The sequence below is a fragment of the Penicillium daleae genome (assembly GCF_028827525.1).
Source record: "Penicillium daleae strain IBT 16125 chromosome Unknown utg000008l_segment0_segment0, whole genome shotgun sequence".
NCBI classification, from domain to species: domain Eukaryota; kingdom Fungi; phylum Ascomycota; class Eurotiomycetes; order Eurotiales; family Aspergillaceae; genus Penicillium; species Penicillium daleae.
This window is the reverse complement of record NW_026623156.1, coordinates 4,187,502-4,207,382: the sequence shown is the minus strand read 5'-3', so window position 1 is coordinate 4,207,382 and position 19,881 is coordinate 4,187,502. Positions and strand designations below refer to the sequence as shown.

Genomic DNA, 19,881 nt, shown 5'->3' with positions numbered 1-19,881 from the left:
TTGGGATATATTCTCAATTCGAGAATAACAAAGGGTATTGACTATTGCTATCTGATTCTTTTCTACCTCCTGCTATTACCAATTTTGTGGTGGTCAAACCGCATATCTCCTCGACTCAACCGGCGGCAAAGTCGCTGTTCCCGCCCACCGGCCGATTCCGCCCTTCTTCTCTGACATCCCCAACCTTTCGGGAACCTCTTGATTTCGACTCTCGACCCTCTCTCCTCTCCCTCCCTCATCCACCAGCCAGACATAATGTCGTCGTCTCGCGTGGGTTTCCGCTTCCTCAACAACGCTCGCTTTGCGTTCCGCAATGCCTCTGCGCCATTCCGCCGGCCGGGTGCCCAGGGTTTCCGGTTCCAGAGCTCCGAGGCCGGCGCCGCAGAGCAGCAGAGCGCTTTCCAGCGCATGTGGAACAGCCCTATTGGTGTGAAGACTGTGCACTTCTGGTATGATTGATTTGTCGGATCTACTGTCGAGGAGGATGTGAGATTGATGCTAATATGGGTGTGATAGGGCTCCCGTTATGAAGGTACGATTGATGACTCGATCGATCTCCCCCGTTTTGATAAGCGCGATTCTCCCTCGTTACACCCTTTGATCATTGTTGGACTACGGGATTGTGTTGAAAATGTGGAAATCTGGCGTGTTGGGAAGGCAAAGAACGGACATGGCTGATTTCTCCGAACAGTGGGCTCTTGTCATCGCCGGTATCTCCGACTTCAACCGTCCAGCTGAGAAGCTGTCTCTGACCCAGAACTGTGCCTTGATGGCCACCGGTGCCATCTGGACTCGCTGGTGTCTGATTATCAAGCCCCGTAACGTCCTGTACGTCCTGCTCCCATCCGCTCTGGTTCATGGTTTATTGATACCTGGCTAACTCCACACTTTCCTAGGCTCGCCGCCGTTAACTTTTTCCTCGGATGCGTTGGTGTTGTTCAGGTTTCCCGTATCTTCATGTGGCAGCGCAGCCAGACGGGCTCTTCCCTCGAGGCCGCTAAGGAGCTCGAACACGAAGCTGTCGACTCTGCCAAGGCTGTCGTGGTCAAGACTGAGAGCGCCGTGAAGGCTGCTAGTGAGAAGGCCTAAGCAAAAGCTGATCAAGAGTGGAGTTGGGGTTGCGGTTGCGGTCGCGGGTAAAGGGACTCGGAAAGATTTGGATGGATATTTGCTTCGCATCTATAGAGACCTCGGGGGGAAAAGTCTTGAGACGAGCGCGAGTCATCTTGGACCCGATCGAGAGTCTGTGATCATTTGCGCTGACATATATTGTGTCTATGGGAGACCCGCTGTACATATAAACCATGCCAGTTATTGTTGCTGTTTGCCATTGACGATTCGGAAAGTAGGGCGGGGAACCGCGTCTTTAGAAAGTGCCTAGGGCTGCCAGCACGGATACGACACCGGCTGGAGCTAACCAGGTCTCGACCAAGGGGGTCGAATCCCTGGCTGCCACTTTGTGGTATTTGTGGTAAGCAGGGGAGCATGATACTCTCATAAGACTCCTGCAGATGATTAGTCTGCGGTATCTGCTAGACCTGTAGCTTCTCCTGGACTAGTCTGTAATCAGCTCGTCCTTGACTCCTTCATGCTGTCCACCTCGAGAGTAACCGGGAACATTTCTCCGATTTGACTGAGTTAGAGCATGGAGCTTTGCGATGATAAGAGGCATAATTCCTGCCAAAAAGGTCTCCACTGACCATGCCATCATGGGCAGGTCCCCAGACTAATCATGCTTCTCCAAATATGCTTCCCAATTTCGTCGATTTAGCCGGGATTTTCCTCCCAATCGGCGGAATCCACCCCAGATCTTCCTCCAACCGGACCCCCACGATCATCTCCAGCGACGGAATCCAGAGTCAATCAATCTCCGAATGCTTCGCTAACGCGACGCCCAGTGCCTGTCTCCGCCATCTTCAGTGCTTCATTCTCGAGCTTCCCCACAGTCCGCACGTCCGTTTCCCCGGACGAAGTCCTCAACGTGGAATTACCCCACCGAACCGCGACTCGGGGGTAATTAGTGCCAGTGCACGTTTCCCCAAGATGCGAAAGATGGGAAAGGACAATGTACTTTGCGTGCGCAGAATATATAAGGATGAGCTACCACGGGGGAGTGTTGTGATTCTTGCCGATCTCTCTCCAATTCAGACCGCAAGCTAGATCCCTGATCTGACCTGAATTGTTGCCGCCCATCACAATGAAGGTGTCCAATGTCTTGACACAGGCCATTGGCCTTACCCTGTCTCTCACTGCCGCTGTTGAGGCCAGTGGATCGTCTCGTTCTGGTGCATGCCATCCCCATCAACCGTTTCATCCTCTCCCTCCTAGCCAGGTTCGGCACCGCACTTGCCATGTTCCCAGCCATGGCGACGGTACCGACGACTCTGCCAACATTCTGTCGACCTTGAGAAAGTGCAACAATGGTGGCAAGGTCGTGTTTGACGCAGACAAGACCTATACCGTGGGCAAGGCCATGGATATGACCTTCCTGAAGCATGTGGATCTGGGTATGCGACGATATAAACCCCAAAACGGGAGCTCTCCAAGCGATATCCTAGCTAATTTATGATGTTTTAGAAATTCTTGGTACAATCCAATTCACCAACGACACCGACTACTGGCAAGCCAATGCCTTCAAGCAAGTCTACCAGAACGCGACGACTTTCTTCCAGCTCGGTGGCACTGACGTAAACGTCTACGGTGACGGTACTCTCGATGGCAATGGTCAGGTCTGGTATGACCTATACGCTTCGGACGCTCTGGTTCTGCGTCCCGTTCTCGTCGGTATTATCGGGCTGCACGGCGGTACTATCGGCCCTCTCAAGCTGCGCTACTCCCCGCAGTGGTACCACTTTGTCGCCAACTCGTCAGATGTTTTGTTCGAGGGTATCGATATTTCTGGCTTCAGCAAGAGCAAGAACACTGCCAAGAACACTGATGGATGGTGAGTTTATATCGTGAGAATTTTCGAAAGCACCAAGGTTAACAATAATCCCATAGGGACATTTACCGGTCTGACAACATTGTTATTCAAGACTCTGTGATCAACAACGGTGATGGTATGTGATACGAATCAGAACTTTACTAGTTACGAACAAAAGTTGATTTTCTTCTAGACTGCGTTTCCTTCAAGCCCAACAGCACCAACGTTATTGTTCAGAACCTCCACTGCAATGGCTCGCACGGTATTTCCGTTGGTTCCCTGGGCCAGTACAAGAACGAAGTCGATATCGTCGAGAACATTCTCGTCTACAACATCTCCATGTTCAATGCCTCTGTATGTGTCTGGAAGGATTGACTCTCTAGCCTGCATAGAGCAACGCTAATAGGATATCTAGGATGGTGCTCGCATCAAGGTCTGGCCCGGTGTGGCCTCTGCTCTGTCTACCGACTTGCAGGGCGGAGGTGGCTCTGGAAGCGTCAAGAACATTACCTATGACACTATGACCATCCAGAACGTTGATTATGCTATTGAGGTCACTCAGTGCTACGGACAGAGTAACCTCACTCTGTGCAATGAGTACCCCGTACGTCATACCCACAAATTCTTGGAGTTTGTCGTATTTGTGGCAATGCTAACCTTATATTATTTGGATCATACAGAGCAGCATGACCATTTCCGATGTGCACTTCAAGAACATCAAGGGTACAACCTCTAGAAAGTACGACCCCCATGTCGGAACGATTGTTTGCTCCAGCCCCAATGTAAGTTCGCCTAAACTCCTTGGACGAGACATATCTAATTGTACTAGGTTTGCTCGGACATCTACGCTTCGGAGATTGCGGTCAAGAGTCCTAAGGGTTATAATGCATTCACTTGCACTAATGTAAGTTGATCCAATGGTTCTCTAATTGAGAAACACGCAGCTAATCTTTTTTTCACCTGAATAGGTCGATGATAGCCTGCTGGCCGTGAATTGCACTTCCAGTTAGATCAAAATCGATAGGAGACATCAATTTGGGTTTTGTTATATTTAGAAGCGGTTGTTGCGAATTTAATAAGATTGATTAAATATTGGTCTCTAATATGCCTTAAGCATCCACTAGTCATAGTGTAGTTTCGTCTCTCATTCTTCAAGATTCGTGATAGTCATGAGATAAAATCGTGTGTTCGAGTGGTGAAAGCATGAGGGCCAATGGGAAAAGAATTTCATAGCCAGCAACTAAATTGATTAACTATCTCAGAAATACGAGTGTAGAGTGGTCGAAAAGAGGCAAAGTGATCGTGTTGATTCATTCATAATTAGATCAAAAAAGTGAAAAACCTAGAGTATTCCCGGTTATTAAATATTTCTGGTAAACAGCACTATACCCTGAATCACCCGTATTTCTTCATTCCCTGAAAACCCTAAAGTCTATTCTAAAACCATTTCATCCTACCCATCTAGAAAGCTGTATTCCTAGATAAGCCTGTGGCATCGATCTTTCTGCCATATTGTACAGGTTTGCAAGGTTCTACCATTGACTGGGATCGGCATCGGCAAAAGTAGTGCCAACAGAAATCTGATCAAAATGGACTTGGCGCGTGCCTTGGCTACCTTTCATGGTGTGGTCGTCATGCCAGCCGTTGGCGTAGATACCGACGTGGTAGTCAAATGGTCGAGCATCATTGATCATTGTCGGAATATTGTGTACGTCGACGACTTTGTTGCCATCAAACCAAAGTGTGTAAGAACCGTTATGGGTCTGCCAGTTGGCCTGAATGGTGACCCGATGCCACTCTCCCGCCGTCACAGTAGCGACTTTCTCGAAAGTCCGAGTACGCTGACTGCAGATCGATCCGTACTTCACGCGAGTATAGAGCTGGTTCCCGAGGATCCAAACCATGCTAGCTGGCATCCAGTCATCGCACCCAGTGTCTGTGAAGTCGGCGATGAACTGGCCCAGGTTGTACGATTGCGCTGGGGAGAATTGCCAGTCATCCTGCAGGCGGAAAGCAAATCCGTAGTAGCCTTGGCCACCGAGCTTGTAGACTGCAGTCTTGGACTTTTCCGAGTGGAAACGGCCGGACCAGTTGGGATCATAGACCTGGGTCATCTCGAGAGCGGTATTACCCTTGTAGACGACATCGGTGACCTCCCGGATGCTGCCCTTGTGTTCTATTGTCTGCCCAGTCCAGCCTGAAAGTGTGCCGGTGTTGCTGAAAGTCTGGGTAGCCGATGCTATAAGGCCAGAAGCCAAGATAGCTATGGTTGGAACGCTCTTGAAAAACATGTCTTTCTGCTGTTTACAATAGATGGATGAAGGTGAGGGTGTAATGATTCCGTGCAAAGCTGAACGGGATCCCTGACCCTTCTTATAGAGCACAGATAATCTACACAGTGCCACAAGTTATACCAGAATCCGAGAGTGTGTTTTCCAAGCTCGTTCGTTGGGAGTCGCCATGCCAGTCCGCTGATCTTCACTTGCTCCGTGATCCGAGTCTAGATGTAACCCACCTTGGTACCGTTTCAATCCCTCAGGGGTAGCAACTTCTCAAACACCTCTCCTCCAACCAGTTATAAACGCGTGCCGGAATCCTTCGCGGGAAGATCTTTTCTTCTGTCCGTTCTACATGGTCTTTCGTTCTCGTACCATAGGTTTGACAACCTGTGGGAATCGGGACCCCACTTTCAAGCATCCGTCACCTGGACGTGCCCTGGAAGTGGAGAAGTGATAGGAACGCTAGATTTGAGGAATCGTCATTTGGTGGGCTCTCGTGTAGTCGTTACTCCAATTGAGAGTAGCATCAATTCAGACCCTCTTGCTCCCGAAAATTACAGAATGATCCTGAAGAGATCCCAGCCCAGCAGGGGTGGAAGAACTCCGCAAAAGAAAGTTGGTAATTGGGGGGTGGGGGGGGGGGGGGGGGTTTGAGTGAAACACGATACCACCTCCCAACTTCTTTGTTGTTATTAACTAACCACTCTGGGAGAATCTCCATTATCTACTTTTGGCAACCCTTGGTCAAATCTCTACTTGGGTATCTAATTGCGCCTAGATATTACGACACGCCCCAGGACCGCCTAATCGAATAGGCCAAATGACCGAATATGTCAGAACGCTAAATTTTGGAATGACCGGGAGTCCCGGACCGACATAAGTAGACCGAACTAAGTACCGCACATAACGTCAGGCCGAAGTCCTAACGTTACCACCCTTCTTTGAAGGACATGCACTCAGGCCCTATAGCCCTTAACACGTAGCTAATACAGGCATACATGGGCTTCTTATAAGCTACGCGATTAACCATAGGTTTTAGGTTTACCCGCAACCGCATGCACGTATCGTGACTACTGTAGAACCCTTGGGTTAATAAGGCAGTGATCCTAGAGCGTTTGAGATAATGATACGACAGGTGCCTAGACTTGCTGGTCCAACAGGCCAAAAACCCGAACATGTCGGAACATGACTGGGAGTCTGGGACCGACATAAGTGGACAGACGTAAGTAGCGCACATACAATTACGGCCGCAAGTCCTAACACGATATACGCTTATCTCCTACCCCGGATTAGTTAAATACTATTATTTAATCTACTTATACCTCTTAAAGTTATCCATTAATAAGTAGGTTATAAAGGAATTAGATATTTAATAAATCGATCTAAACTTCAAGAGGTCTTCTCCACTTAATAACCCTCCCTATGATAGTCAAACCTGACTGAAATTACCGACGAGAACTAAATAGCGAGAGAAGATCAAAGGCGAGGAATATAACTGAAAGGATAACTAAAAGGGTGACTGAAATGATAGCAGAAAAACAAATTAAAGATAGCTCAAAATGAGACTAGATAGATAGCTAGTAGTGAGATTTATTGATTTAAACGGTCGTTGAGAACCAGCCTGAATTACCTAATTAGGACGTAGGATACGTCTAAGGGGAGGCCATATGTATAGAGTAGTTTTGGGGCGGTCAATAGGAAGTGCTTCTACACTCAGGTTTCTAGTCGGTGGCCGTAAGCTATAGGTGTCGATGCTTACCCTGCTCTCTTGCATCTCTCCCTCTTCTTTGCTTCCTCATGTTTAGTTGCTTCGTTGAATGCTACCATATTGATTTGATATCTTCGTGCCTGAGCGTAAACTATAACCTGGCAATCCTTCTCTCAAAGGCCTGAGAGGCAGATCTCGCTCGAAGACCCAAGAGCATTATTCGCACAATTTTCCCCGAACAATCTAGTAAGCTACGGCAAGAGACCGATTAGTCCGTCGGGCAGTTTCCTTTCCGGCGTACGCCAGCGCGTACCTGGGTGTTGCTTCATTCAACGTCAGCTACAGGGCGAAGTCTCCGCAAGGATTTCTTTCGTTCCCCTTCTCGCCCACCATCTCTCTAGCAGCTAGTGAATTTTTCTGTCCAGTTCTGTTCTCTTTTTACACTCTTTCCTCTCGTGATGGAGCATCTCGAATGGCTTCGTACAGCTATCAGCATCGATTTCAACAATATTTTCAAAGGCCTTCGTGGCCAGATCAACATTCTTTATCAAGAGACAGCCTCACTTCTCCAGCAGCGACAAGTACAATTAAATATCGTTCAAGCCCAGTGTCAGATTCAATATCGAGCAGGATATCAATTCCCTCGCCATTTATATCGCTAACATCGAGCGCAAACTCGACGAAGCTCACGTCTACGATTGGCCAGACGTCGCTAAGATCTCCGCCTCTGGCAAAGGTCTCAATTCTACCCTTCGCAATCAACTCAATCAGCAGTTTAACCTCCCGCGTGTGTATCCTGAATTCCGTCGAATGGTGCAGCAGCAGCTCGACGTATACCGCTCAGAAGCTTAGCACTCCTCGCAATAACGATCGTATGGAGATTGGTTTTCTATGGCTTGTAGAAGAGAGGGACAGTAATTAATTGAATGGACGAACGTTCTGTGGTTGTTGATCCGGACGTAGTTCTGTTCTTTTTCCGTTCGCTGGTGGCTTGGTTGAGGGGCGTCGTTCCTGTCACTAGCAGCGACTGCAGGCCGTGCTCAATAGTTGGGGGAACTGATACCTAAGGGCCTCCATTATATGCTCGTCGAGGGGGTTGTCGAGGGGGTGGATTCGATCTGTACTCGTAGGGTTCTGACTTCATCGTGAAGTTTTTCATTTCTGTTCGCCTAGGACGTTCTGCTCGTGTTTGATAGTGTTTTTGAGCTCATGAACAAGCTTCCACACCTCTCTGATGGTGATCCGGACGGTGATATCCGAGCAGCTTAGGATATGCCATTTCGCGTTCTTCTTCCGACAATCTGGGCTTTGTCCATCGGTATTCGGGCCTGGAAGTCCTCGCCCGAGAGGCTCGTGTTGGGATAGGCTTTGGGTCCTGGCGCGAGTGGGGCCGTCATCAGCTAGGGGTTACCTACCGCTCGGTACACTACAATAATCGTGAGAATTCAGATATCCTCTGCTCAACAGAACAACCTTCAGCTTCAAGTGGCCTCTGGAGTGGTACCAAGGACTACAGTCAGTATCTGACAGTCGGTCTCGAAATTCCTCTGACCTTCAAACACTTGATGATTGTTTTGCGGTCTCACACTTCCTTAGTATACAATACACGAAATATGAAAACGACCGGATTCAGATTAGACTTTTTTTTTTGTCTGCCTTACTGATCTACATAAGCCCGATGTAACTTGCTGCTCGGATGGCAAAAGATTTTCCTCTACTTTCGAGATATAAAAGGCATCATCCATCCACTGCGACACCCTTCATGAATCCGTCTTGCAGAGTGTATGTATGGCTTTGTTAAGCCTGTCAAGGCGGGCTATTGTACGCTAACCTGATGGTTTACAAGAGGAGCATCTTTTTCAACATATCACACCTCGGTCAGGGTAAGACTCCTCAAATAATATGTAAAAAACCAGCTATGCGGAAGATATTTTCAAGGCGTAGTGTTTCTAGCACGTCTCAGCTTGGCGTAGGCCAGACGAGGCAGATTTGAAATACTTGTGTCTCGTAGACCACCGATATTTTGGCCCGTAACGGCACTGTATACCCCCTTGTGTGCACTGCTGACATTCTGGCCGAGTTTCGTCACACTTAATCCGAACCGACCGACATTAGATAGAACGGGTTGTACTTCCGAAAAACCTTCCTTTATTCGAGCTGTATAGCGAGTAAACTAAATCATTGGGTATGTGGTCTTCGGACCAGTTCAGAGGGTCGTTCGGTTCGTTCGTCGGCTGAGGCTGCAGGATAATATTCCCACGCATCTTGATTCCTGGGCTTGCAGAAATATACTGGATAGATTTTCTGTGGATCGAGCTTTAGCCAAATAGACTGCCTTCGAGGAGGGGAGATGAGGTGCGTGAATAGGTATTACCATATTCCGTTTCTGCCTCCTTGATCCGGACTGCCGTGAGGGGATTGTAAATGAAGATCTTCCAGAATACCCCAGGCAATCTTTTTTACCTAGCATCTGCTGCGCTGAAGCTCTGAAAACGACTGCGGCTGTCAGAAAGTAACAAGCGTTACATGAAGAGGACTCGCATTGAAGTATCTTTCTATGGAATGGGGTGTCTCTGTTAGATACTGATTGTTGTGCGCGTTGCAAATAGTTTCATGAACGGGCAAAAGTTGGCGGAAGATTGACCACCAGTGGATAAACAGCCTGAGTGGTGGATGTTACTGTAAATATATCCTAAGAATAAAGATACAAACGGGTATCCAGGCTCCTGCTTTTGCTTATTAGGGTTGAAAGAAGGATTAGAATCCGCTATTTGCTATCAAAATAGCTTCTATCTCGGGAAGCTTTGACGTCTTACCGTGTTGAACAAACTCTCCTTAGAATTTGATCGCTCAGACTACTGGCGTATCTAATCACCATTGGCAGCAAGATATCCCACAATAGCAATATCTTTTCAGCCATCCTTGTAGTTGTATTCCTGACCCTTTATCTTGTCTTGCAGTTTATTTCTCGTCGGTGAATTTTAGGGTCAAATATCGGGAGGGAGAGCTATTAAGTAGAGAGGAGCTTTTGTAGGTTTGATTCAGTTATTAAAATATCTAATCTCCTCTATACTCTACATTGATAAATAGCTTTAATTGACATAAGCATATGAGATACTAGTAGTTTTAACAAAGTCGGGGTATGAGATAAGCTTATGTGGGCGGAATAAGATACCCTGGTACATAGTGATCTGACTTGCCAAAAGTAGATAATGGTCAATCTCCCAGAGTGGGGAGTCACTTTCAGTGCCAAATACTTAGAGGAGCAGCGTTGCGAGCGGCTATCCCGAAAGAAGTAACACTAACCTGAAGCGGGACTTCAATTCACAGGCCCTCGCTTGACATGATACTCATCCCAAAGGCTTATTCCATACTTCAGTTTATCGTTTCATGACTATAAGCCTTTTTGCGTTTAATAGTCGAGAGTCTCGAATTATAAAAGGTAATTAAAGCCGACCTCGATCGTTTCGGTTCAAATCACAACATCTTCCGTGTTCAATTTGCTTAGTACAATCCCACACCTCATCCACATTACTAGCCAAATCTATCAAGCCCTCCCACATCAAGTAACATCAAAATGACCACCAAAATTACGGAAATTGTTGATGTCGAGGATCTCTCAAGACCCACAAACTCTAATGAAATGACCAATTTCGTTCCAAGCCTCCATCACGATACCTATCCTTTCATCACACCAACGGGGTCAGAGCTCGTGACAAAGTCAATTTTTATCACGGGTGCATCGCGAGGTCTCGGACGAGCCACCGCCATTCGATGCGCCAAAGCAGGCTGTGCGAAAATTGCACTCGCTGCTCGTGGCTCCCTAGCGGGCGTCGTGCAAGAAATCGAAGAAACCGTGCGCGAGGCTGGCATTCCGCCGCCACAGATTCTTCCCTTACAGGTCGACGTCACATCAGACAAGTCAGTTAGAGCTGCTGCAAAAGCAGTTTACGAAGCATTTGGAGGGAAACTGGATATCCTGGTCAACAACGCAGGGCATTTTACCAAATTCAAACCTATCCACGAAGTCGACCCGCGGAATGGTGGGCGCCGTGGGAAGTCAATGTCAAGGGTACATTTCTTTCCTGTCACTACTTCATCCCGCTGCTTTTGAAAGCCGATACAAAGATTGTGATCAATCTGTCTTCCATGGCAACCAACTGCTTGACCTACGGAGCTTCGGCGTATCAGGTATCACGATTTTCTAACTGCTGGTTCTCCGAATTTGTTGCTCGGGACTATGAGCGTCAGTCTGTATCACTCTGCACCCTGGGTGTGTGAAGACAGATATGGCCGATGGTTTGCCTGATTATCTGCAATTCGTATCGATAGATAAAGCAAATCTCCCTGAAGATACGGTTGTTTGGTTATGTTCACAACGGAGGGAGTGGTTGAATGCTCGATTTGTTATCGGTAATTGGGATATGGAGGAGCTGGAGAAGAAGAAGAGTGAAATTGTGGAAAAGGATCTCTTCAAGTATCGTATAACTACTTAGGTGATTATTGTGGAGCGTAGCGAAGCTTATTATTTCTTGACTAAAGGGATGAGTTGCACAAATACTTAACTAACTACTGTAGGGGATGGTGATGAGTCTATTTGTGGCAGAATCCTAAGAGTTTGATTGGTCATCAAAGGCGGTACTATTTATTATCACGTGACCTTCGAACAATTTTTGTAGCCTGTAATTTCAGGCGCTAATTCCCCACGCCCTACGATCAAAATTGCCCAGTGGCTCTAAGGGGGCGTCTCCCCCATTGAGTATTTTAACCTCTATAATTCGAACCCACAGCCATATACGCATACGATCTACGAATATAATCTACGCATACAATCTTGATGGTCTTGGCGTCGATGGATTGATACAGGACCAGCGATTGCAAATTGCTGTGGCTTGTTTAAGTCATCCCACGATTTCCCTTTTTCCTGGCTTAACAAAGATTTCTCTAGATAGTAATTAATCAGATTGTGCTTCTCTTTCCTGTGTGTAGCGGCGTAATTTCGCTGTCAAATCTACCATATAAGCGAATTTAGTATATCACCTAGCCTATCTAGTGTATATGATGTAGCATTACGCTCCACATCTTTTGGTCTCCGTAGGATACAATTGGAGACCTGGTAATCATGCACTGATGTACTATTGGACAGCACTAGCACCAGTAGCCGGTTAAGACCACCGTTCAACACGATTCTTTACAGGCGATCCGCAATCCCGTGTCTATGCACCCAGCTTCGAGCTCGCTTGCCAAAGATATACCTATGGTGAATAGAGGTTAGCGACCAAGTAGGTAGAACTTATAGTTAATATACAAGACCTTACATAGGAATAGTGAAGAGGGTGACACCCATGGTGATTCCGCCAATGGTGAAGAAACAGTCGCGAACTCCTTGCTGGTCAATCCAATCATTGATGTAAAATGACAAGCCGAACGCAAAGAGATTCTTGATGAAGTTCATTGCAGCAAAAGCTTCACCAGCTTTCTCACGATGGCAGTCAACAACGTATGTGACTACGCCTGTAGTGCCCAACTGGACGCCGAAATTGATCAAGCCCAAGCACACAATCACGGGGACGGGCCACGGGTCTTGCACATACGAGGATTGACCCCAAGCAAAGAAGCCTGTAGACGTGAACAATAGATAGGTCACCATGATGGGCAGACGGAATTCCGGCTCTGGGTAGGTACATGTTGGTCAGCACAGCTCCGGTGCAAGATAGGGAAACTTGTGTAGAATTTCTTACCGAATATTCCCCCATTCATCTTCGACATTCGCGTCGCCAATCCGTCAATCAGAGGACCAGCAGTCAGAGTACCAAGCACTGATGCAACAAACGAAGACAAGTTCGTCGCACCGACACCCACAACGGAAAAGTTGTATGGCGGTGCCGAGAAGATTTGGGACAGAGTGAGAGAGATACCAACAAGCCACGAGATGCACGTAGTGAAAAGAAGTATCGCCCATAGAACAGGTGGCGATGCTACCAGATAGAATGGCCTGATAATGGTATTCCAGAAGGAGACATGGTTAACATAACCACTGTATGGAAGCAGTTCCTTTGTATATGATGTTCGCGGCTCGGATTGCTGAATTCCGGCGCTGGGAGTGTGTTCGAGCTGTTCTAAAGTCCCTTTTCCTTCGACCACAACCTGGGAGATGTTAGTGTAATGGATAAAAATCCGAGAGGGAAGGAGTATTTACGTTTGTGTCACCAGTGTCGATGTTCAAAGCTTCTCGCGCGTACGCTGACTCAGGCATCCAGAAGAAGATCATGATAAGTGCCAGACCAAAGGCACCACCCATAGCGTGCAGGGCGATTCGATAGGAACTGTACTCGATGATTGCGGCAGCTATTTGAAAGTTCCTGTCAGCAGATTCATGGACGATAAGTTCAGAAGGCCAACTCACCGATTGGCACAGCGAGATTGATTCCACCAAGAACGCCTAAATTGAAGATAGCCGTGCGGAATCCACGCTCATGCACGAACCTAAAGAACAGGTCAGAATTGGGTTGGTTGAAACGCTTGAGAATAGCCATACCATATATCGGCAATAGATGCCGGAACCAAAGCCTCCATAGGCGCCATGCAAAGCCCACATACCACACGAGCTGCAACAAAAGAATGGAAGCTTCCTGCCTCGGCTGCCCAGAAGCATGAAACCATCAAACCGATTGTTGTTCCAAGATAGACTGGACGCTTGCCATATTTCACCGCCAGGGAGTTGAAAATTAGACTTCCCACAGCGATAGCGGCGATTGTACCACCCTGGACGGCAGATATAAATGTTGAAAGCGAGACGCCGAATTCCTTCGCGAGAGGGACGAATGCTCCTCCGAGCAATGGGCCGACAGCTAATCGAGAAGGAAGAAAGTCAGTTCGGTTGCGACAGAAGATGAAAATCCGAGGGCTCTCATATTACCTCCGACACATCCACAACCCCATGCAAAGGTGAGGGTGAAGAGCTCTTTCTTCATTCGAGGCCAGTTGTACGGATCGTTGGGAGACTCGGATGGCTGAGGAACCAGAACAATCTGACCCGTAGGATCATGTTTCAAAAGGCCGGGATCAACCCCTGTATACGCATTGGTGCTGTCAAGACCATTGAGGGGGGCTGTTCCCGGGATGTGTTCGAGCTTGTCGTCATCTAGAATACCGAGCGGCATCTTGGAGACTTCAGTCGTTCGAAGAGTGAGAAGTGGTCTGAAATTGAGCTCCCAGCACGAGGAATGGATGATTTGAAAACAAGTTGCAAAAGATTGCCAGAATGCGCTAACTCAAGTAAAATACCACGCACTAGTCAACTTGCTAAGCTCTGGTGGGTAACTTGGAAGGTTGATCAAGTATGATCGTGCATGTATGCTTCTGACAGGGCAATCAACCCCTGTTTATACTGTAGCTTCTACTGGACTAAAGCGAGAGTCATCTTTGAGTTTAAACATAATTGTCATTCCCAGTCACAAGGCTCAAGTGGATGATCCTTGAGCTCGCCTGCGTCTACCATCCAAGAGGCTATCGTTGACGAGAGAATATGGGGCCTGACAGCCCCATCGTGGGGAAACCCCGGGTGTTTAACTGGAGATACCCCACGGGGTTTCGCCGATTAGAGAGACTGGATTCACCTCGTTGGAAATCTAGTTGTAAGGTTAAGATGGCGGTCTTGAGACGATGTGATGAGTCAAAGCCGGTCTCGAACTGGATTGCGAAACCGTAGACATTGGCCAAACGATGAGAAATACATCGCTTGAAGATCATTGAACGCAATTTTAGTGTATTTCGGAGAGATTGCCGTAAGACTCTTGATTTTAGCCAAGGAAGAAAAAAAACATTAAAGACAGCGTTACTTGCCTCGCGTTCGGCAATAACAAGGGTAAACGAGACCACTTGTAAAGAAATAGATTTTCCGGTCCAACGTGTCCTCACGAGTCTAGACTTTCACCAATGACATTAATTTGGTCAGTACAGGACCCTAGGCGAAGGATAGTCATAGATATCAACAACAGCGTCGTGGTGGGTCAGCTCCAGTAGAGAATGAGTCCTTGCGGGCTTGATGCAACAGAGCTTGACGATAGAAGCCCCATAAATTATCTCGTTGCTATCTGCCTTTTTCACAGATCGCTACCTCATCACGATTTGGTACACCCAAAACAGTAGAAAAAGGCATAATTCCGCACTCTGCGAGGGGATACGGCAATTGTGTAGCACCAACAGGTTGGGACAACACATAGACCCGGCCGAGAAGACCCTAGACTCAAATGATAAAATGCTGAACGGCTATTGGATGAAGGGCTATCTTGGTAACTCGTATGCAGGAATGGAAAAAGTATGAACAGTCGCTGTGGCTGTAAGTATGGATCAGCGGCTTGCTCGGACTCCGGAAATCCCCCAGCTCCACACCAGCACAAGTTAGTGTGGGGAAGCCGAGGAGGGGAACTTGAACCAAAAGGCATCTGCAGCCGATGCGGAATTTGATGCCGTAGATTATAGACAGCTGTAGCACTAAATGCGATCTGTGATTCAAAAAATCTAGTGTGTCAAAGATGAGAAGCATTGTTGTCACCGGTGAGTTGATCACATTATCAAATCCCAGAACATCTCCAGCGGACATCATCCATTGACTTCCCGTCTAGGAGGGGCCTCGGGCATTGGCCTGGGTATAACCCGACACTTCATCACTCAGCCAGACACTCATATTACCATACTTGACGTCAACGTGACTTCCGGCGCACAAGTCCTGCAGCAACTTCAGACAGAGTTTCCGTCCGCTAGTGTGTCCTTTGAGGAATGCGATGTCTCCTCCTGGGAAAGTCAAGCTGCAGCCTTTGAGAAGACATACACCCAGCAAGGCCGTGTTGATATTGTCTTCGCCAATGCAGGAATTTCAAGGGAAGGTAACTTGCTACCTGTAAAGGGAGATTCCCCACCTGTCAAGCCGAATCTTACAACAATGAATGTGAATCTTGTGGGAGTGATATACAGTAAGAGAGCGTTCAAAGCGAGATTTGAAGCAAAAATGTCTAATAGCTAACAGCTGTCCACCTTGCGACTTACTATATGTATAAGAATGCGACGCGTGACCCCTCAGCATCTTCGCACGGCTTGATCGTCTGCACTGCGTCGAATGCTGGTCTCTACCCATTCCCAGTAGCACCATTATACGCAAGCACAAAGTCTGGTGTGATCGGACTCGTGCGATCCTTAGCCCGTCGACTGGAGCAAGACAAGATCCGTATCAATGCCTTGGCGCCGGCTGTCATTGGTGAGTTTTCCTGGAATCAAGCATCAGGGCCATGACTCACCAGAAACAGAAACAAATATCGCACCGAGCTCCGATCTCTTCAAGCCCATGATTATCACACCGATGTCAACGGCTACTAAAGCAGTGGCTCAATTTGCGGCGGATGAATCGTTAGCTGGGAAGATTGCAGAAGTACATGGTGAGCATGTTACCTTCGCGGAGCCCCCACCTTATGTGGATGAGGACACTGGCAAGAACATAGAGACTTTCTGGAACTTAGGATACGCATGACCACGTAACGAATGAATCCAATGTTTGTCAATAAGATTCGGAATCGAGCATATCAGATACATCGTCCCTTGCATCTGAGGAAATACTTCAAAACGTAGTGTCTGATAGCCGTCACTGTATTCATCGGCCTGGAGGGTCATTCGTAAGATATGTAGAAACCAAAAGATATAAGACAATGTGGAAATAGGGGCACACAGAAGCCCAAAATGCAAAGAACCCAGGATATCAATGAGTGTTATAAACGCCGCGACCTTGACCAGCCCAAACCCCGTTCCACATAAAATCACATGAAGTGGAAGAAAAAAAAAGAAAACCACTAAACGCCTTCCGCTGGATCATCGTCCAGATCTATCCAACTCCTATACACCCTTCCATGAAGTCTAACATTATTCGTCCTGCAACAGTACCTTCAACTTCTCAAGCTTATCCTCACAATGCACTTCCATCTGCATAATCACGTCGACGGCGTCCTTCTTAGTGATGAGCAGTTGAGACACGAGCCAGAAGTTGTACCCGTTCTTGTAGAAGCCCATCGACGCCCATTCGTCACTAGAGACTTGGCTGCGCAGGGCAACCCAATAGTCGCGCCAGCGATTCAAGGCTGTACGGATTGAATTTAAGATTGAGTCTTCGGGAATCATGCTCTTGCCCCAATTGCCTTCGGTCTGGGCAGACTGAATGACAATGGCTTGGCGTTTGAGTAGCCCCACAAGCGTCATGTGCGTATTGATAAAAGCGAACAGCACTGCGAAAATCGTACTTAGTATCGCCAGCCACAAGGAATTCCTAACAAGTATGCGTACCATGAATGATAATAAACATATCCAGAACCGTGAGATCCATCTTAGAAGAAGGCGGCGTTGCCCGAGGACCGTCTTGCGTAGGAGACTCGAACATATGTTGGAAAGCCTGATATACGGTGATATCGCGAGAAAAACGGAATTTGGGATCTTGAAATGGATGTGGGGATCGGAAGAGCGCCTCTTCACAGGGTAGCTCGGACTCTATCTCCGCATGCGTCAATCGACACGGATAATTTTGATAGAAGAAGAACGCGCAGTCCAGTAGTGATATGATGCTAATTGTTCTATATCATGTTAAACGAGGGATCAAAAACGAGCATCGAAAGTGACTTACCGAATACGACACTCTTTTTGAATCCATAAAAGTTCTTCGAACTGCTCGTCATTGGGTATATGCCTGACCTTGACAAGGTTTAGGCGACGGGCGACCTATTGTCACTGTAAGATCGCATACGAGGTCTCATGGAACTTGCGTTAGCCTACCTTGACCACCTCACTAAACCGATTCTCCATCGCACGGTTCTTGGATGACCGACTTCCCGCCCAGTATTGCACAACCGTAATGATGAAGCCGGCTTGGAAATTCTGGAACTTCATCCAATCAGTTGCTTCATCATCGGCATTTTGAATTCCCGTGAAAACGCTTGCAACTTCAGTCTCTGGAGAGTATATGTGACTGGAAAAGATAAACAGCTCGGCGAAATCAAGCAGCCGCTTTGCCACGTACGCCTCCCTTTGATCAGGGCTATACATGGCCCCGAAGAACGTGACTGCAGCTAGAAGGGGCAGTGCAATTGTTTCCAGGTCAAATGTGGGAATATGAATCATCGCGCAGCTGGGTTGCCAGTACTTGAAGTAAAGTGACACGGACTTGCGTATGCGCGCTGTGGTCAGCAGGAAGCTGAGGTTCGTTGATATCTCTTCCTGTGCCTTCGGATCCAAAGGAACCGTCCATGCTCGTGCCAAAATTGATTGAATCAAAGCCATTGCAAAGGGCCGCTCGGGCTCAAAGATTCCTTGTTCTGCTGGCAAGGCCATATTGCCATCTTGGCCCGGTGCGAATGCAGCTGGATATGCGACTGGTCCCGCATATGGGGTTTCCACAGATTTCTGGCCATCACCAAAGGGCCCATTGAAGAAATCCAGGAACGTGTCTTGGAAGAATTGTAAATTTGCTTGGTCGGACTCCACAAAATCCGGGGAGAAGTCGGTCCGGTCGCCTTGTATATCGAACGATGGGTAGATTTCCCCGTTTGTGTTTGCCTCCTCCAGCGCAGTCTGATTGTGATACGCCATGCCTCGTTCCCGATCGCTGCGAGGAGGAAGCCTAAAGCCTTCGGTGAATGAGTCGGTGCCGCCGTTTAGGAGGAATTTAATCGAGCCACGATCTGAGGGTTGTCTGTAGATTGGAGGCATTTGAGGGTTCGGCGAGGTTTTCCCTATATCGAATCAGTCCTGATCACAATTGCAGCTTTCGTCACACCGTACCATCCTCAATACTGGCACTTGGACTTGGTCCTGTGGGGTTTGTGCACATAAAGCCTCTTTTCACGCATGACTCGCACGGGGTATTACCGTCACAACGGAGTTTCATCGCAGTACACTATAGTGGTGATAAATCTATTAGTCCAACCAGGAAAGGTCGATTTTAGGAGTTCGGAAGCACTGAGCCGGCTTACCGATTGACATGCATGTCGCCGCCGGCCTCGTTGGCCCGTCTCGGGGACCTTGCGATCTCCGCGTTGGCTGCAATCTGTATAGTGGTCGCGCAGGTTATCGCTAGGGAAACACAGGTAAGATTGAGGTTGTTCTATGGACATAGGCGATTGTGGACGTACCAGCGCGCAAAAGACTCGTTGCAAAAAACGCAGGAATAGGGCTTTTGGCCGGAATCTGTCTCGACTGAGTGACGAATCGGGGGACCTGCAGGGCGGGGAAACATACGCCTAAGATGGTGTCTTTTCAAGTGATCAATGCGCGTGAAGCCCCGCTGACAGATAGTGCAGCGAAAGTGCTTCTCGGCGGGCTTCATGTTGGTCCATCGGGGAGGAAGGGGAGATTCGCGGTAAACGAGAGGTGTGAAGAGCGAAGGAGTCTGGGGGGAGGAGGAAGACGACGAAGAGGGCGATCATTCGGGGGGGTTGGTATTGTCGGCGTATTTGTATCGGTAGTAGCCGAGGGATTTAGTGCCGAAACCTGTGCTGGACGGGGCATGCGGCTGCAGTATGAGCACTCTGTGCGCGTAATTTATCTGGTATTGTATGGTATGTTGATGATATCACCATCCTTTTATCGGCCTCCGCTCTGCAGCTCTAGCAGCAGGGAACCAGATCGAGGTACTATAAATTTGGCACGCCACACATTGAAGGATCCTGATTGCACAAAGCCATACCAATACAGAAAGATGGTTCTCTTTCTGTTTTACCGAAGGCTAGTATATCACGGACTCTTTAAGTTTCTGAATAACTACGAGCGGGGAGTTTATTATGCCGACTACTACATATCAGCTTGTGCTCATTACTATCAGGGAGGTAGTGATTCTAGACTAGGCATCTGAACGGAATAGGCGACTAATAAAATATGGGAAAAATCTCATTCAAATTCTAGGTAGTTATTCGACAATTCACATGCCCGTCTTCGGG

At 47.8% G+C, this 19,881-nt stretch overlaps 8 protein-coding genes across 8 annotated transcripts; 5 read left to right on the top strand and 3 right to left on the bottom strand.

The window, feature by feature from the left end:
• Nucleotides 1-255: 255 nt before the first annotated feature.
• Nucleotides 256-1,089, top strand: N7458_010056 (mitochondrial pyruvate carrier family protein; the record flags this gene model as incomplete). The annotated part of the gene is made up of 4 exons (XM_056913438.1): nt 256-449; nt 517-532; nt 692-828; nt 897-1,089. The coding sequence occupies 4 exons, from the start codon at nt 256-258 to the stop codon at nt 1,087-1,089; spliced, it is 540 nt and encodes a 179-aa protein (XP_056762287.1).
• A 1,108-nt stretch (nt 1,090-2,197) lies between these two features.
• N7458_010055 (putative extracellular exo-polygalacturonase) lies at nt 2,198-3,933 on the top strand (the record flags this gene model as incomplete). The annotated part of the gene is made up of 8 exons (XM_056913437.1): nt 2,198-2,507; nt 2,578-2,944; nt 3,001-3,059; nt 3,117-3,277; nt 3,339-3,527; nt 3,604-3,705; nt 3,753-3,827; nt 3,892-3,933. 8 exons carry the CDS (start codon nt 2,198-2,200, stop codon nt 3,931-3,933), a joined length of 1,305 nt encoding a protein of 434 aa, XP_056762286.1.
• Nucleotides 3,934-4,455: 522 nt separating this feature from the next.
• Nucleotides 4,456-5,214, bottom strand: N7458_010054 (polysaccharide lyase family 20 protein; the record flags this gene model as incomplete). The annotated part of the gene is made up of 1 exon (XM_056913436.1): nt 4,456-5,214. The coding sequence occupies one exon, from the start codon at nt 5,212-5,214 to the stop codon at nt 4,456-4,458; it is 759 nt and encodes a 252-aa protein (XP_056762285.1).
• Nucleotides 5,215-7,368: 2,154 nt separating this feature from the next.
• On the top strand, nt 7,369-7,762 carry N7458_010053 (uncharacterized protein; the record flags this gene model as incomplete). The annotated part of the gene is made up of 2 exons (XM_056913435.1): nt 7,369-7,491; nt 7,541-7,762. 2 exons carry the CDS (start codon nt 7,369-7,371, stop codon nt 7,760-7,762), a joined length of 345 nt encoding a protein of 114 aa, XP_056762284.1.
• Nucleotides 7,763-10,487: 2,725 nt separating this feature from the next.
• N7458_010052 (SDR family oxidoreductase) lies at nt 10,488-11,406 on the top strand (the record flags this gene model as incomplete). Its single annotated transcript, XM_056913434.1, has 3 exons — nt 10,488-10,953; nt 11,028-11,183; nt 11,243-11,406. The coding sequence occupies 3 exons, from the start codon at nt 10,488-10,490 to the stop codon at nt 11,404-11,406; spliced, it is 786 nt and encodes a 261-aa protein (XP_056762283.1).
• A 695-nt stretch (nt 11,407-12,101) lies between these two features.
• On the bottom strand, nt 12,102-14,073 carry N7458_010051 (cycloheximide resistance protein; the record flags this gene model as incomplete). Its single annotated transcript, XM_056913433.1, has 7 exons — nt 12,102-12,165; nt 12,229-12,583; nt 12,652-13,057; nt 13,110-13,258; nt 13,317-13,396; nt 13,449-13,761; nt 13,830-14,073. The coding sequence occupies 7 exons, from the start codon at nt 14,071-14,073 to the stop codon at nt 12,102-12,104; spliced, it is 1,611 nt and encodes a 536-aa protein (XP_056762282.1).
• A 1,374-nt stretch (nt 14,074-15,447) lies between these two features.
• On the top strand, nt 15,448-16,436 carry N7458_010050 (putative short chain dehydrogenase/reductase; the record flags this gene model as incomplete). Its single annotated transcript, XM_056913432.1, has 4 exons — nt 15,448-15,469; nt 15,538-15,885; nt 15,939-16,166; nt 16,216-16,436. 4 exons carry the CDS (start codon nt 15,448-15,450, stop codon nt 16,434-16,436), a joined length of 819 nt encoding a protein of 272 aa, XP_056762281.1.
• Nucleotides 16,437-16,822: 386 nt separating this feature from the next.
• On the bottom strand, nt 16,823-19,271 carry N7458_010049 (uncharacterized protein; the record flags this gene model as incomplete). Its single annotated transcript, XM_056913431.1, has 7 exons — nt 16,823-17,181; nt 17,240-17,523; nt 17,574-17,668; nt 17,723-18,678; nt 18,728-18,842; nt 18,919-19,018; nt 19,078-19,271. The coding sequence occupies 7 exons, from the start codon at nt 19,269-19,271 to the stop codon at nt 16,823-16,825; spliced, it is 2,103 nt and encodes a 700-aa protein (XP_056762280.1).
• Nucleotides 19,272-19,881: the final 610 nt, after the last annotated feature.